This window comes from Sinocyclocheilus grahami, unplaced genomic scaffold (genome assembly GCF_001515645.1).
Source record: "Sinocyclocheilus grahami isolate Dianchi unplaced genomic scaffold, SAMN03320097.WGS_v1.1 scaffold2.1, whole genome shotgun sequence".
Classification (NCBI taxonomy): domain Eukaryota; kingdom Metazoa; phylum Chordata; class Actinopteri; order Cypriniformes; family Cyprinidae; genus Sinocyclocheilus; species Sinocyclocheilus grahami.
The window spans coordinates 2,679,151-2,696,827 of NW_015505181.1; the positions used below are offsets into that span (position 1 = coordinate 2,679,151).

Below are 17,677 nucleotides of genomic sequence, written 5' to 3' on the forward strand. Positions count from 1 at the left end.
TTCAAATGGTTAAAATTAACTCTAGTCTTTCCATCCTGGATGAAATAGGAAGGGAACTGTGTGACTGCACAATCACTGTTTGAGAAAATTGACAGATTTGAACACTCTCAATTTCACTCTTTCAGCCTTAACTTCCCTTCTGTCTTTTATGCCTGTGCACACACTTAATCTCCTTTCAGTCTCATATTTCCTTTATCTTCCATTATTTCCATCACTTCTCATCCTCAAGAACTCAGGAGCGTATTGACATCTGTCCAAAAACAGTCATAAAAGCCTCAATCAGACCTTCAAAAACAGGAAAACCCACAAAAATGTCAATGTGGGGAATAGGGAAGGTCTAAATAAATTGAGAGTCTTCTTGGCTGCCTCTCAATTTATCAGCCCACAGCAATTGAAGTTTGGACTTGAATTCGCAAGCACTTCATCTTCATGCCATACTGTGCCTTCGTTCCTGAACTTCCTCTTACAAGACACAGCATCCACCAGAGCAGCAAACCACCATTTCCATCTCACACAGTTTACCAGACCTCTTTATTCCAGTCTCAAAGAGGAAGTCTTAGCAAAATCACAAGTAATGGTTTCCAGTTTCAGTTCAGCTGCACACTTTTTGACATTCATTGTAAATTGATTGACACTGAACAGAAATTCAATACTTTTACATTGTCTATACACTTCAGTTTTGGAAAACCTCTCTAATAGAAGTGTAACCTTTAGACAAGTGCATAAGTGGAACTAACTGAGAATAGAGACACTTGTGACTTAAAGGGATCGTTCACCCCAAAACAGAAAGCTTAATTTTTGGTAGAACTTTAAAGGCATAAATAAACTGGTGTTTCAGCCCATTTTATTTCCATAATATGACATATTTCCAACTGAAACACAATGTACAAGTAGAAAAAGAAGCTTTTACCATTGTATGCCATTCCTCATTCTTTGAAAATTATTTGAATGGACCATTGGATGTGCCCAATTGCCCATATGGTTAAATCAGCCCAGTGTGCAGTGTTCCAGTATAATGTGATGGTTTGGCCAGGACTGTATTGAGCTAGATGTGTTTGAGGTTAGCTGGTGCTCACCTCCATTACTGAGTGAGCAGAAAAGCGTCTCATCAGTCTAACAGTGACAGCTTCAGGGCTCACAGCCCAAAAAGGATGGTCAGGTATAATAGAGAACAGGGCACTACTGTTAATCATGATCTACACAATTATCTCCCTCTATTTCTCTTATACTAATGTTTTTTTTTTGTCTTCTTTTTTTCTTGCAGAGTAAAGAAGTGGGCCTCCAGCTGCAGGAGGATCTCATGAAGGTCCTCAATGAGTTGTACACGGTAAGATACAAACAGCCTAGTCGAGGATGTCCTCCGTCTCTCTGGTTCCTCTGCGTCAGCCTGCTGCAGCAATGAGGCATCGAGTCTCTGCTTCAGCCGAGTGGTTATTTTGGTCTCTTGTGGTTGTAGTCCAATCAGTATTTTTGAGGCGTGGGGTGGCTATAGTTACTTTTTCTTCTTGTTGAAAATATTTTGAGAGCTTTTAGTCACTGTGTGCCCCCTGTGTGTGGTTGTGTTACAGGGTGTGTCCGAATTTTAGTTTTAAAGATGCCTACGAATGATAGTAATTATAGTCGTCAGCCAGCAATGAATCTAACCTGCTGGCATGCAGATTGACTGCCTGTAGCCTACCTGAGACTCTAAAGCAGATCTATTGCATTTGCAGTGGCACAGAAGAGCACTGTGGAGTATAAGAGGATGGTAATGAACATCAACAGCTGTGGGTCAAAAGTGCAGAACCCAGTCTCAATTATTACTTACTGCAATCCTGGCAGATTTTGTGATATTCCAGTTATGCTGTATGTTTTATAGTCTTCCTCAAGCATCAGTCACATTTTATATTCTGTCCTAATTATTTACCACATGCTGTTTTTGAAACGTGAACAAGCTACATTTCCACTGATGAGGTCAAGGCACTTTTCATGAACAGGGTACGAAATAGGGCCTGGAACTCTTAAACACGAAGGCTTTTTAATGTTTCAATAAATCATCATTAAATGCAGTGTTATTTTAGTATAATTTATATACTATAGTTTTAGTGGTTTTGTGAGGTGCTTTTGTCATTTTTAATACTTATTTCTATTTAGCTTAATTCATTGTTTTTCAGGTGTAGTTTCAGTCATTTTAGTAGCCAAGGCAACATTTCTAATTTTTTTAAGTGAAAAATTTTCAACAGCAAATTGTATTTTACTTCAGCTGTTAACAAAACTGTTTTAATAGTTTTAGTTAACAATAACTATATGGAGGTGAATGTTGGTTTGATTGTTGATTATTATATTATATTATTGTACAGAACTTATTTTCCATAAATTTGCTTAATATTTTTTTCTTTCAATAAGATTGGTAGCGGTTGAATGGTTGAGCTAGATGAATACAGACAGTAATGTGTTTAATACTAATGTTAATTTTAAGTAATGATTTACGTAACACGTAATTATTGTCACTAAAACAACATGGGATTTTTGCCTTTTTTAAAGTGGTGGAGAACCAACATGTACTCTATTTATAGGGAACTCCTTCGGTGTTTACATTTTAGCATGAAAAAACCTTTAATGGTAGTTCACCTCGGTTTTAACCCTCAATGGCAATATGATTACTGTCTTATAGACTTAGCATTGCCGTATCCGTACCACCACAGAGACCCATGTTCCCTGGCAGTGCTGAAATTAGCAGTGGTGCACGGAAAATTCAGGGATGATTCAGTGGATTATAAGTCATGTTATTATCCTGCTGTATAGTGGAGTGCTGCTTTCTGATACACAGCATAGTATTGCATGGGGCTTCCACGCGTACATGCCCTTAATTAGCAGCACAGCTTAAATAATCCTAATTATCTCAGGCTTTTATTTTTACTGGGAGAATAAATTCAGTTAGAAAACCCCTTTGTGTGCTGTTGAGGCTGATAGTCATCAGTTCAGGTGTTTTCCTCTTTCAGCCCGGTTCTTGCCTGTAATGTGTTTCTTTTCAAGCTGCCTTTATGAGCACGACCACCTGTAAGGATCCTTATTTAAAAAAAAAGAACACCACAAAAAATCAGCTTGAATGTTAATTATGCTTAATTGTTTTTTCTGCCATCATATTTCTATAGAAGCTTGATTCTACCACAGCGTGTGCTAAGTGAATGAACATCAAAGATCACACAACAGAAGTGCACGTGCTCTCGCTCTCTCTCTCTCCCTACCATTAAGTAACTTGTGCATTGTTTTACTTACTTGTTTTTGACATATCCGACCGAACTACAAACTTTCCAGTGATGTCTGTGAGAAAGATATATTCACTCGACAAGCTCGCGCATCTGTGCCGCCGCATGCTCAATCCACTCAGCGTGCTTTGTTTATCAGCTCGCGCACATCAGCTATACAGGCGTTAATACTGAATGTTTAACGTTATATTCATTGCATACATATACTTCGTAGTAGACATCCTTAACTCCATTCTGCTGTCTGTTGTTCTGTTGTCTGTGTTTCTTTGTCTGAATATGGCACTTATCACATGTTGTGTGGTATCGGCGTTTGGTATCGGGGCATTTTAATGAGTACGAGTACAGGAGCTCAGTATCGGGCCCGATACCAGTATCGGTATCGGTGCATCCCTAGTAAGTAGCAATATAACATATAGCATATAATGTACAATCAGCCGGTCATGATCACAAAATAAACTCTTTGGGTGAAACGAGGCTGGACCTTGCACTCTCATATTTCAAAAAATTCCAGAAATTTCCAATTTGATATGCTAATCCTTAGCACTAAATGGCAGTTTAATTCATCAAATGAATGGCTCCTCCATGACTGTATATACTGTGTTGTAGAATGTCATTGGATGATGTAATGAGATGGCATGGGGTCAGGGGTCAGGCATTAGCATGTCTGGGCTAGATATTGTTGTCAATCCATGCCTTTGTTCTTCTGGAGTCCTCTGGTTACCGTCTCTGTCCAGTACCACCAGTTTACGGAATGATTGATGGGATCATCGCTGGGTTGTTCCAGGGCCACCTCTGTTTCCTCAAGACCAACAGCAGCTCCTCTATGTGCGTCCAACTAGAGAGAGCCTGTGGTCACCCCAGCGGCATTTACAGATGGAAATGTAGTGCAGTTTGCAGCCTATACAGGGAAGGCTAGTAGAAGCTAAACAAGGTGCCATCCATCATGAGCTCATGTTTAATGTTAGCTTGAAAGGTTTTGTTCCCTCAAACATAGGAGGTCTGTTATTATTTACCTACCTTCATGCTGTTCCAAATGGTTTATGCTTTTATTTTTACTCAAAAATATTAAAGTTTTGCCCATACTTCTATGACAGGTTTGACTTATGATTTTTAGTTGCAAGACAGTAGCAAACAATGACGTTAAAAAGTAATTGACACCCAACTTGAACCATATTTCAGAGATTTTGGTTATTGTGCTTTTTTTTTTTTATCTTGACAGCCTGTGTTCATTATAAATAGTGGGAAAATCTGCCCTTTTCTCATCCATTGTCTCATCCTCCTGGTTTGACTTTTTTATTCTCAGCGGCAAGCAAAATACACTGAGAACAAGCTGAAAGCCATCAAGGCCAGGAATGAGTATCTTCTGGCTCTGGAGGCCACCAACAGCTGCGTCTTCAAATACTACATCCATGATCTGTCTGACCTCATAGATGTAAGTCCACATTTATCTAATTCGAGTGTATTGTCATAAATAAATGTTTACAAAAAAAAAAGAGAGCTAAATCACAAGTATTCCTTCTTAAATCTCTTGATATGTGTTATAATGCAGTTAAACTCAACTTGTTTGAACCAATGTTATTTTAGTATTATTTATGTAATATTAAAGTTTTTATTAATATTTTAAATAAGCTTTTATTAGAAATTTTGTTAAGTGCATTTGTAATTTTACTAGCTTTATATACGTGTACATTTTAGTATTTTTAGTTCTTAGTATCTTTTTAATTCAATACGTATATTTTATTTTATTTCAACTTTAATTCAGTTACTTGAAATGATTCGTAATAATTGTATTTGAATTTTTAATTTAATTTAAATTAATAATTTTAGTTTTAGTTGAACAACACTGGTTTGAACTAGTTTGATCTAAGGGTTTTTCAAACTTACAGTGCCAGGTTTTGGTGTCTCAGTATTGATTCTAAATCAATACCTTATGAAGTAAACAAGCTCAGGGCAGCTGATGAAATGAAACTAGGGCTGTCAGTATGTGAATAATTAATGATCAATCTTAACATTTAGATTTTTTTAACAGTTCTCACAAAACTTTTCTGTTTCTCAAACTGCTTCACTAATTCAATAATTTAAAAAAAGGTTTTTGGGCTGTCATATATGATGGTCTTCTCGTTCATTTTTTAATAATTAAGAAGTAATTAAATTCCAATTTCCCTTGTGCAAATGACTGTACTTCTGTTAAACAACCCAATTAAACATTAATGTGGTAAAAGCATCAAGAATTTTGTACCTTTTCGTACCCTGGTACTTTCTTTATTTCAAGTATACTGTGCAGCCCTAAAAGGGCATTTAAGTGTAATGCCCTAAATATGCCCATGTACAGTGTTCCACAGTGCAGTAATACCTCTGACAGTGTGCTGCTTCATCAGCCTACTTTATTCAAGTGTGACCCTGAAGGTAGATCTGTAGCAGCCCCCTATTTGAGCTCCGCAAGAGGGCCTACTTGTCCCATCAAATCTACATCAGACTCCTAACAACGCGCCCACAAAGTGCTGAAATCCCCTCCTCATATTACCCTCAACTGCGGCACGCAGGGGCCCACGCAACACAGCGTCATGGCATCCTCTTTCTGAGTAAGGAGCTGTGAATGATGGATTTAGTCTGAACAGCCTTCATTTAAAGCAGTGTTTCTCAACCCTGGTCCTGAACGCCCCCCAACATTGCACATTTTGTATGTCTCCCTTATCTGACACCCATTTCAGATCCTGGAGTTTCTTTTAATGAGCTAATGAGTTGAATCAGGTGTGTTTGATTAGGGAGACACACAAAATGTGCAGTGCTGGGGGGCGCCCAGAACCAGGGTTGAGAAACACTGATTTAAAGCAATCAGAGCGTGGAAGTGAAGTTGTAACCATGTGCAGGTTAACAGCCAAAAATTGGGTTTTTGGGTTCTTATTTTTTAGTTCATTTAAATGAAAGTCTCTGCCAATTGCATAAATGTTGTAATTTACTCTAGATTTTACTGCCTTTCTCAACTCAAAATTTTCATTCACAGCTCAAAATACCAACCAAATACCCTTTTTCCCCCTCTCTCAGTGCTGTGACCTGGGCTACCATGCCAGCCTGAACCGTGCACTGCGTACCTACCTCTCGGCCGAGTTTAACGTGGAGACTTCCAAGCACGGTGGTCTGGAGACCATTGAGAACGCTGCTGAGAACCTGGAGGCCAATGCAGACAAACAAAGGCTCATGGAGACCTACAACAACGTCTTCTGCCCTCCGATGCGCTTCGATTTCCAGTCTCACATGGGTGATATGGTCAGTTGGTGTGATTATTATTGCTTATGACATGACACTGGTGAAATTAAGTAATGGAATGTGCAGTAATGGTAATTATTTTCATGCCCCAAGCAATATACCAACAGCAGAGTTACAATGTGGGTAAACAATGGCACACAGAGATTCTTTGGCAACTGAGTGAGGCTTTACTGATTCCAAGTGCTTTTGCTCCAATATATCAAACATCTTGATGATATCAAGAAATCAGCTCCGCTAAATACTGGCTGCGATTTATTTTCTAAAGCCACTCATATAATGCAGAAACACTCCAGCAAGCAAAACACGAGCAACACGTGCAGGTATTTGTACTGATGCAGAATGAGAGGGACAAGTACAGTACAGTCTAGTGCATTTCACACAAGCTAGATTCACTTTCGCCTGAAAGTCGTGTATGCCTAAGATTGAAAATAAATTGTTAATAGCGAATGCCCCTGTAAATGGTCTTATTTTTACGATTTAGTTTCAATCCAAATGATGCGTGTGCTAAGTGAGTGAACATCAAAGATCACAAAACAGAATTGCGCATGTGCTCTCTCGCTCTCTCTCTCTCTCTCTCTCTCTCTACCGTTAAGTAACTTGTGCATTGTTTTACTTACTTGTTTATGACATATCCAACCGAACTACAAACTTTCCAGTGATGTATGTGAGAAAGGTATATTCACTCGACAAACTCGCGCATCTGCGCCGCCGCATGCTCAATCCACTCAGCGTGCTTTGTTTATCAGCTCGCGCACATCAGCTATACAGGCGTTAATACTGAATGTTTAACGTTATATTCATTGCATACATATACTTCGTATACATCCTTAATCTCTAATAACTCCATTCTGCTGTCTGTTGTTCTGTTGTCAGTGTTTCTTTGTCTGAATATGGCACTTATCACATGTTGTGTGGTATCGGCGTTTGGTATCAGGGCATTTTAATGAGTACGAGTACAGGAGACCAGTATCGGGCCCGATATCGGTGTTGGTGCATCCCTACTAAATACCAGTCAGTACTGTTACACAACGATCAGCACTGTCTCTGCTGTTATACATGACTCTTGCAAGACTGTGTCTCATTGCATGTCCAAACAAACCCAGACACCTCGAGAGGAATGAAGCATTTCTCAATCAGATTGTTGCACAGTGACAGGCATGCCTTATTATTATTATTATTATTATTATGTTATATATTATTCACTATTAATATGGCAGATCGACTGCTAACCTTATGGGTGCTGTAATTTATATATTGAATCACACACAGAAATGATCTGGCTCTGGTATTTTATTTTAATTTATTTTATTTTTGTTTAGTTTGTTTTTATTTTATTTTATTTTATATGATTTTTTTATTAAAGGTGAGATGTGCTCTTTCTGTGTCATTTGTGTCACCAAACGGTTAACATCACAACATCTACAACCAGCCAACAGTAAAATTAATAAACTGTAGTTTTCAGAAAAATGTATTATTAATTGTTTCTTAATTCTATTTGTTTATTCTTAATTCTGTTTATCTATTAGTTGTACTAAAATTACTAGTAGTAGTAGTAGTAGTAGTAGTATTAATTGTTATTTGTTTTGTTTTGTTTGTTATTGTTTTGTGAAATGTCAGTCCTGTGCCTCTAGTGTCACCAAACCAAAAATAATGATTTTTTTGCAAACAGGTTTTCTAAACACTGTCATTGTCAGTCAAACTTTTATAGTCCCACCTCAAACTCACGCCATTGGCTGAGCTGATGTTGCTGTGTTGGATTCTCAAACAAAGCAATGTTTTCATGGCATCACAGAGACACAATACACAAAATAATGATCTTTAAAAAAGCATCATATGACCCCTTTAAACTGGGACAGGAGAAAGTATTTTAACATTGAAAAAAAAATTGAACCTACAGCTCAACCTAAAAGTTTACGTTTTTAATTGGACTGCATTTTTTTCTGTGAAATCAATCAACGGTGCTTTCTGCTGTGCTGAACTTTATGCTGCTGTTTTTGTTATTAGCCAACCTTGCATCAGGGGTCCTGGATGTTTGTATGTGTGTGATGAACAGAGCAGCTGGTTTTCCCCCGTGCGCATGTGCCCTGTCGTGTGTTCAGCCCTCAGGGAGAGGGTGGACCACAGTGAGCCAGATGTTCCACAGCTGTTATGGGCAAAAGAGAAAGAGAGCGTGAAAGAGAGCAAGCAAGATAGGCAGATTGGCTCACTCTGTTCTTCAGAGCGTATGGGGATGTCATCTTTGTCATCTCCACTGCTGGAGATGGTCTTGCTTTAGTTCTCCTTCATTCTGTTGTTGAAGTTCTCAAGCTCTTTCTTCTGTCTTTCTTCTCCCTCAGGTGGGACATATGTGTGCCCAGCTGCCCGTGCAGGGAGAGCTGATCCAGAGATGCCAGCAGCTACAGTCCCGCCTGTCCACACTGAAAATAGAGAATGAAGAGGTGACGTACACATGGTCCAACAAATACAACGTGCACAACAAATGTGTGCACATTCATTATTTGTTTATATTACAACTCATCTGTTAAACTTTACATTTCTTTTCACATCAGTTTCCTTTTTCTCTGTTGATGTGCACTGTTTCTTATCAAAGCATTGGATTGAATCAAAGCATTTTTGATTCAGCTGTCATCTTTACACAAAATTGCAGAATTCCACAGATCACACACATTCAAATGAATTATTTACATTTATACATTTGACAGACACTTCTGTCTAAACTGAACCCATGACCTTGGCGCTACAAGAGTGTTTACCCCTTAAAGGGGTCATATGATGTTGCTAAAAAGAACATTATTTGGTGTATTTGGTGTAATGAAATGTGTTTATGCGGTTTAAGGTTAAAAAAACACATTATTTTCTACATACTGTACATTATTGTTTCTCCTCTATGCCCCGCCTTTCTGAAATGCGTCGATTTTTACAAAGCTCATCGGTCTGAAAAGCAAGGTGTGCTCTGATTGGCCAGCTATCCAGTATGTTGTGATTGGCCGAATACCTCAAGCGTGTGACGGAAATGTTACACCCCTACCATACTGTAATGCCCTGTCCAGTCGGAGCGACGAGACAAAAACATTAAAACCCATTATAAACGATGCATTTGTTGCAACCAGTGGGGACATAATTATGGATTATAATGACTTATACTGTCTTTTTACGCATTGCATCGCACCGCGTAAACCTAAAACCATGTCTGCATTTGTGATCGGAGAAATGACAAACAACAAGCGCTACTCTACACTGCTCAAAACTCGCGTTATGCAAATCTTCCCACATCGTGACGTAGACATGTGGGGGCATGTTTAAACGAGCAGTTTTAGGTAGGCGTGGTTGACTCTTAACTTTTATAATGAATATCTCTTTGGATTTGAGACTTTAGTCTTTGCAACTTTACAGATCTTCTTTATGCACCAAGAGCTTGTAACACTTCAAAGAGAAAGGAAAAATTGAAATTGCATCATATGACCTCTTTAAGTGTTTCTTTATAAAGTATTCTGGCTAATTTGATAAAATGTTAAGCTACCAATAAGAGTGTAGCTCTGTTTAACATTACCGTTAAACATGATTACAGCAGGAGGAGAAATTGCTGTTGCTCAATTTCACTCAAGTACTTTGTACGTTGTAATATTGCCAAGATGCAGGAACTATAATGGGCATGCTCTTTCACCAGGTGAAGAAGACAATGGAGGCCACTCTACAGACCATCCAGGACATGGTGACCATTGAGGACTTTGATGTGACTGACTGCTTCCACCACAGTAACTCGATGGAGTCGGTCAAGTCCACTGTGTCTGAATCTTTCATGAGCAAACCCAGCCTGGCCAAGAGACGAGCCAACCAGCAGGAGACAGAACAGTTCTACTTCACGGTAAATGAGACAGAGAGGGAGAGAAATCAGTTTAATACAGGGTCACAGGGTTGAAGAAAGGGTGTGGAGGATTGGCGGTGGGAAATCTGTAGCTAGGGGCATGAAAGGACATAAAGAGAAATGGGAAAGGAAGGGTGATGAAGGGCGAGATAAGCGATTGAGTGTTTGAGATACAGCTTAATGTCCTTCCTTCTCTTTCACAGTCTTTTAAGAAGCCTTTGATTGAAAAGACGGCAATTAGAGGAGACTGCTGCAGTTGACAGCTGTTCATTGATCTGTGCTTGTTTGTAGACTGTTTAAACTGTTACGTAGTAATTCAACAAATAACATTACAGAGGAATTTGTTATTCGGATAGATTTGACAAAATATCCAGAACACAGTAGCAGCAGTAAAGCAATGCCCAGAGAGCCACTAACAGCACTTTGTGGCAACTTCATAGGGGAGACTGGGGTCACATGTGTGTTGGTGTCAACTCAGTAGCTATTAGATTTAAAATTAATAAATAAAAACAGTTAAATAAATTCTTGTTTTCTCAATAAGTAGTTTTTGTAACCCAAAAAATTATATTATTTAATATTGTTTATTTGAAAAATATATTTATTTATTTATTAGTCAATTAAACTATATAAATATATATTCTTAACGTATTCTAATTTGTTGAGATAATGAATTGGTGGGTTTTTGTTAAATGTGAGCCAAAATCATCACAATTAAAAGTTAAACTACTTCAGTCTGTGTGCATTGAATTTATTTAATACACAAGTTTTAAACTCGTGTTTCACAATTTGAATTGAATTACTGAAATAAATGAACTTTTCCACGACATTCAAATTTTTTGAGATGCACCTGTATATACAGATTGTTACATGTGTTTTATATATGGTTTAATAAAATGCATTCAGTATTTTTAATATATTGTATATTTTTATATTTAGTAGTTAACAATAATTTCATAATCGTTTTACTGTTTTGTTGTTGTTTTGAAAATCCATTTTAATGGAATTGAATAGCCCCATATAGTGTGAAAGCTATTGTCAATGTGTGTTCAGTGAACTGTATCTTTTTTCTGACCAATAATTATTAAAATGTTTGATTGCTTTTTGTAGCCCAGACTTTAAAGTATGTCTATGCAGAAATTGGTTTTCTGAAATAAACCTGCTTTAAAAAAATAAACAAATTGAGTATAAAAAGTAAGTAAGAATATTAATTTCCATTCACACAATGGAAGCGCAAGATTAGCAAGCAGAGATTTGTCGCTTGATGTTGTGCAGGCTGTTTTAGCACATCCTCTTCATTAGATCTTATCCTGATGTATTCCTCCCCTATATCTCCCTCTCTCCTCTTTCTCTTTAACTCCCTGTGTATATTTAGCTTGTCTCTTTCTGCCAAAAGCACTAGTGCATGGCTCCATGTGTTGGCTATCCTTCCTGTGTCTGCATGACTGTAATGCTGGTATACCTGTGATATATGATGGATGAAATTGTAAGCATCTGTCTACCCAGCTCCCTCATTCCCTCCACAGTTCAGGTTTCTCTCCATCCGTCTCCTGACTCCTCTATCTGTCTCTCCGCTGTCAGGTTTCCATCAGGTCAGGGTTCTCGCCCCCAAAAAGCCATAAGCTATTAGAGCACATAGATCCAATGCCTCCCTGTGCTCCAGTGGATATGAAATTAATGTTTACGCCAACAAGATGTATAGTCTCAACACTACACGGCAAATTGAAAGGGGTGGAGGAAGGATCCTGTGCCAGAAAGCAGAGAAAAGGAAGGAAGATTGATTATACTGCGAACTTAATAGCTATTCAAATGAAAATTCACACTCATGTTTGATCATAAGTGTTGAGAGATGGTCTAACAGTTCAAAATGTTTTATATTCTCTGTTTCAGAAACTGAAGGAATTTCTGGAGGGCAGGAACCTCATCACCAAACTACAGTCTAAACATGACCTGATCCAAAAGACTTTGGGAGAAAGTGAGTAATCGTTCTTGATTGATGTTTGCATGTGTGTTGATGAGCTTTAGTTTGGGGACATTTTAATTGGAAAAATTAATGTCATAAAATTTTGTGGGTGTAATCTTTCTTTTCTTCAGAAACACGTTAATATAGAGTAAATTATATTTTAGACACAATAGTACCAGTTACTGTTTGCTTCGCAAGTGAAAATACTTCAAAACTAAATCAAAGCAAAATCCACCATTATGCTTCTCAGAGCAACACACAGTTCTCTAAAGGAATCTGTGTTTTGAATGAATTGGTTGAGAAAATGATTCAGTGGGAGTCATTCATAAAGACAGACTAAATTATCTGTTAGTAATCAGACTCAATCGGACTGAAAAGCCTTCATGTAGACACCACAATCAATCCAACCGAGCTTGATCTGAATTAAATTTTGACTGGATCGGAAGGGGTGGCCTAGACCTGAAATAATTTGATCAATACGAAACAAAAAATTAAGCATGTAAACGCCTGAATCCAACTATTTTCCTCAATCTTTTTAAAAAACTTGCATGAATTTTGTGCTATGCACATGTAAACAATTGTGAATCTCATATTGCAAAATTTAAAGTTCATATAGGGGTGGGCGATATGGCCAAAATATCATATCACGATTTTATTTTATTTTTTCAGGAAAATCATGATTTTATCACGATTCAAAGATACACATTACAAATTCACATAATATACAAATAAAATAAACACACAAGGTTTACATATAAACACAAGGTATACATAAAGTTGGTTATTTCTAAAGTGAAAGAAAACAGTTGAGAGAAAAACAGATGCTTGTCTGTATATAAGATGCGTGCAGGTCTTAAAGTGATAGCAGACTAATAGTATTAAACATGCTGCCGCTTGTCATTAAAGGGATAGTTCACCCAAAAATGAAAATTCTGTCATCATTTACTCACTCAAGTTGTTTTAAACCTGAATGAGTTTCTTGTCAACAATCAAAAATCTTGATATTGCATTTAAACAGAACTTTCAGAATCTTCTCGGATTGCTGAAAATTAGTGCTTGTAAACGTACCTAGTCTCTTGTTTCATCCTGGAATGAATCAGTCATGTGCTTTGTTCCCAAATGAATCCGTGTTTTTGAGTGAATGACACTCAACCAATCAAATTTGAGTACAGAAACACAATGTTGTATAATTAGCCTATGGTTTGTCATTAGTATGTTACGTCCTCATTTAGATAGCTAAGTAAATGTGTGTAAAATGATACATCAAATTATAAAATTATTATTTCATTATTTATCTTAAAAATAATGTTTCTTTTATGTGTAGGGTTAGTGTTAATATGCTTTTGTGGGGTGTTGCAGTGTCAGGCAGAGAGGGTACTGAATTGACTGTGTGTGTGTGTGTGTGTGTGTGTGTGTGCGTGCTACCTTGAGGATGGTACTGATGTCATCAGAGCATGAAGCTTTAACAGTGCAATGCAGCTCTGTACTGCTGTCCTCTGGACCTTAGCGTGATCTTATTCACTTACTCATAGGCAGCCCTTGATGGTGGAGGTTAAAGGTCATGTGCCACGCTACAAGACAGAGAAAATGAGTCTGTGCAAGAAAGAGAAGAGCACAGCAGGGATTTCCTTGAGTGTTTTTCACTCTGATGTACCTCCCACATTCATTCCTCCAGACTGAACGGAACTGTCAGCCAGTTGGTCCGAACTGCCTGTGAACAGGAAGTGAAACTGAGAGAATCACTCTGATGGCACATGATAACGAAGAGATAACTATGTGTGTTGGAGAGAGTAGTGGTGTTGATTACTATATCGTGAAATAAGCATGCTAGCTGAGACTAGTTCGGTCAGAAAGATTGTCTAATAGTTTTGAGTTAAAGTAATAATTTTGTAGATGTTAACTTTCTGCTCCATTACTCCAGTCTTCAGTGTCACATGATCCTTCAGAAATAATTCTGATATGCTGATTTGGTGCTCAACATTATGATGTACAGTATGAAAAATGAATATTCACTTTGAGATTTACATTTAAGAGTGTTATTAAATTATTAGTAATTATTGGTGATTTAATTCAAATGAGCATTAGATAACTGCAAATGTAATCTAAATGTAAAGATTATGTACAATTAAATATCCAATATTAATTAATACTGATAAATGACTTTATGGACAAACACCACTCACATTTTCTTCAGAGCACCTGGAACTTTTTCCCTCTGTGATTTGGATTGATTTCACAGTGACATAATGGTTGATTGGATTTGTTGATCAAATTTGAAACACCTCAGTTATTCACAAGCTGTCTTATTCATTTTGTCAAATGACAAAAACAGATTTCAACGTCAAAATGCCTCAGTAAATCCAGGCTTTGGTGTGAAATGGTGCCGAGTACAGTGTGTGCAACCCCAGCTGCTGTTACTGAGGAAACTGACAGAATGTTCCAGCACAGACAGGGAAACAAAGTGGTTTGGATGATTAACTTGAAGTCAGTTGCGCGTTTGGCATTTGCTGTGTCGAACTGTGTGTGATGGGGGAAAATAGCACGTTGTGATGTCGCTGACTGTGTTTGGAGGGGAATGTGTGGATATGGGTTCACGTCCCACAGGAAGGTCCTCTGTGACAGCATAGACAAGAAGCGGGATGAGTGTTTTATTCCCAAAAGGAAACCGTGTCCAGCTGTGGCCTCTTCCTCACACATCCAGCCTCCCTCTAACTGTTTCCTCTGTCTTTTTCCTTTTGTTTCTGCTTGGATCTCTTCATTCAGGTCAGAAGACCGACTACTGCCTTGCCAGGTGAGTGCTGTGGGAAAGCCAACAAATCCAAACAAGACACAAACCATTTACACACAAGAATTAATTTAGTACACATGTAGATGTTTCAGGGCCATTTATAGATGAATATCTTGTCTAGACATATTCATCTTTTATTCCCACATCTGCTGATTTATTTATTGAGGTTAGGGGTAGGTGATTTAATCTGCCGTTATAATGGAGCAGCAAGGAAAATGGAATGGACCTTTAAACAAGAGTTCACAAAAGAGACAAAACAAGCGCTTTCACAACAAATACTGCTGTGTGTGTGTGTTTAAGGCCAGTGTATTAAATAGGACCCTTCTCGGTAGGGTGATTTCTACTGGTCTAATGGCCACATGCAGTTTGTAAATTGAATGTGGAGGAAAATTAGAGCAGTTTGAGGGAAAATGATTAATTGTAATGACAGCTTTCTCTTGTTCTCTCCATCTCTCTCTTGCTTGTGTCCATCAGCGGACGGAGGAACTCCACTGTTCGGAAACAGGTAATTATCCCCACTCGCTGGTAGAATTGACTCGGAATTGATTCTGGATCAATTCACAAACGATCATAATCAGCTATTGTTATTGAAATCAATATACAGGACAAAACATTACAATGATGTAAAGTGCTGGGAAAACAGTGGATTGGCATATATTATTAAAAAATAGTGTGCTGACACTGTACAAACAAGCCTTTATATAAAAATTATATATATATATATATATACATACATATATACTGCAAAAAAACTACTTGAACTGTTCACTTCATATTTAAAGGAAATGTGTTTACTCAGAAATCACTCAGGACATAATTTGTCACAATTGAAACTGCTAAGATGTTTCTTTATTTGTTGTATGGTTGTTTGTGTATTTATTTGTTGTGTGTGTTTATTTATATTGATTTAATTTAGTATTTATTTATTTCATGTTTATTTTACTTTTTTGTTTGTTTGTTTTGTTTATGCTCATTCTGATGTGGCATTTCATTTACTCAGAGCAAAAGCCACAGAGCCACCTCTGGATACTAGGTTATTATTCATTTATTCTTTTTCTTTTTTATATATAATTATTTTTATTTAGCAGCAATGAATGCAATTATTTGTACAGAGACCATGCTTTTTACATTTTCAATCTCTACCCAACCAACCCAGAAAAATAATTATATTAATTATATTTAATAATATAATTAAATTAAATAAATACTAAAATAATGAATCTAAAAATAATAAATAAAAGTAATACATAAAAATAAAAATAAAATAAAGTCATATTAAAAATAAATAAATTGTGTTAATACTATTTATTCAGATAATAAATTGTTTAAATGAACTGATCTATAATTAAAAACAAATCCAAGATTTGTAATTGAATCGAGTCTCTATGAATCACAGTCGAACATTCCCAACCTTACTTACATGTGACACGTGTGATGTATGTTTGTATTTGTATTACTGTATGTGTACATTTTTTGCTGTAAATATGTACTTATGTTCAGTGCATGTCTCTTTAGGATAAGTAATATAACCGTAATATAGCAGTGCCACCCTGCAATCATTATGCACATGGCAGTGGGATAAATTTGAAAATTGGGCCAGGGAGATCAATTTAGTGTACACGTCCTACCACCTAAACCCTACCCCTAGGGGTTTACCACCCTACAGTATGGGTGAGCAAAGAAAAGGACCCACTGCATCTCCTCATTTGACCACCCCAATGTCCATGTCGCCCTCTAGTGAAGGATAATGATATAAGAGCAATATTCTGTGACTAGAAGACAAATGATTTGAGAAAATAAGATTCATTGAGAAAAATTCATACAAAAAAATCCATGATCCTGATGTAAGTATGTATAAGAGTTTGTGAGCGTGACCTTCTAGCAATAAAGTTCAGGCCAGACGTGGCCCAAATTCTACTTCACTTAGCCGTTTCTTGCTCACCCAAATAAACAAAAGGAAGCTGTGGAGAGAAGCTGTCTCCTAGCAACCGTTGCCCCATTCCCAAGGCTCAAACTGTGCTGCATTTTCATCCCTCCCAAATTCTGTCTGATGCTTGCCTCCCTTTGCAAATATTATTATTATTTAAGCACTCTGCCGACAAACAGAGACCCTTGTTCAGAAATGTTTCCTGTGCTGCAAAATGTCCAGAGAAACTCCCCTGAACCATTTGAAAAGACCTGCATATTTTCTCCTTCATATTTTGTTTTCTATTTCCTTCTTTTAGGAGTCCAGCCAAATCATTCCCCTGATGGTAGAGAGTTGTATTCGCTTCATCAGTCGACACGGTGAGCTCTCTCTCTCACTCAATTTCTATTTCTTGCCAAAGGCACTATTGCTGTGTCGCTCTCTAGACTTTCCCTGACGAAATTAACAAAGTGTTCTGTTATGCTTCATTTATTTTTCTATCATACAGTATATACCACAGTATATATATTTTGAATCTGAGGATTCAACTCAATTTAGTCCCAACTAAGAACTAAACAAAATAATGGTATTTGTTTATTTATTTATGAAATATCAGGGAATTACATTTTTTCCAAAAGTTATT

General features: G+C 37.3%; 1 protein-coding gene across 1 annotated transcript in view; it reads left to right on the plus strand.

Moving 5' to 3' along the window:
- The window catches only part of LOC107553486 (SLIT-ROBO Rho GTPase-activating protein 2-like), a 46,631-nt gene that overhangs the window by 13,820 nt on the left and 15,134 nt on the right, over window positions 1-17,677 (plus strand). The window contains exons 5-13 of the mRNA XM_016235748.1: window positions 1,265-1,327; window positions 4,552-4,680; window positions 6,294-6,515; window positions 8,852-8,953; window positions 10,183-10,380; window positions 12,268-12,352; window positions 15,104-15,131; window positions 15,603-15,633; window positions 17,354-17,414. Coding sequence (XP_016091234.1) covers window positions 1,265-1,327; window positions 4,552-4,680; window positions 6,294-6,515; window positions 8,852-8,953; window positions 10,183-10,380; window positions 12,268-12,352; window positions 15,104-15,131; window positions 15,603-15,633; window positions 17,354-17,414 — 919 coding nt within the window. The remainder of the gene's footprint in view (window positions 1-1,264; window positions 1,328-4,551; window positions 4,681-6,293; window positions 6,516-8,851; window positions 8,954-10,182; window positions 10,381-12,267; window positions 12,353-15,103; window positions 15,132-15,602; window positions 15,634-17,353; window positions 17,415-17,677) is intronic.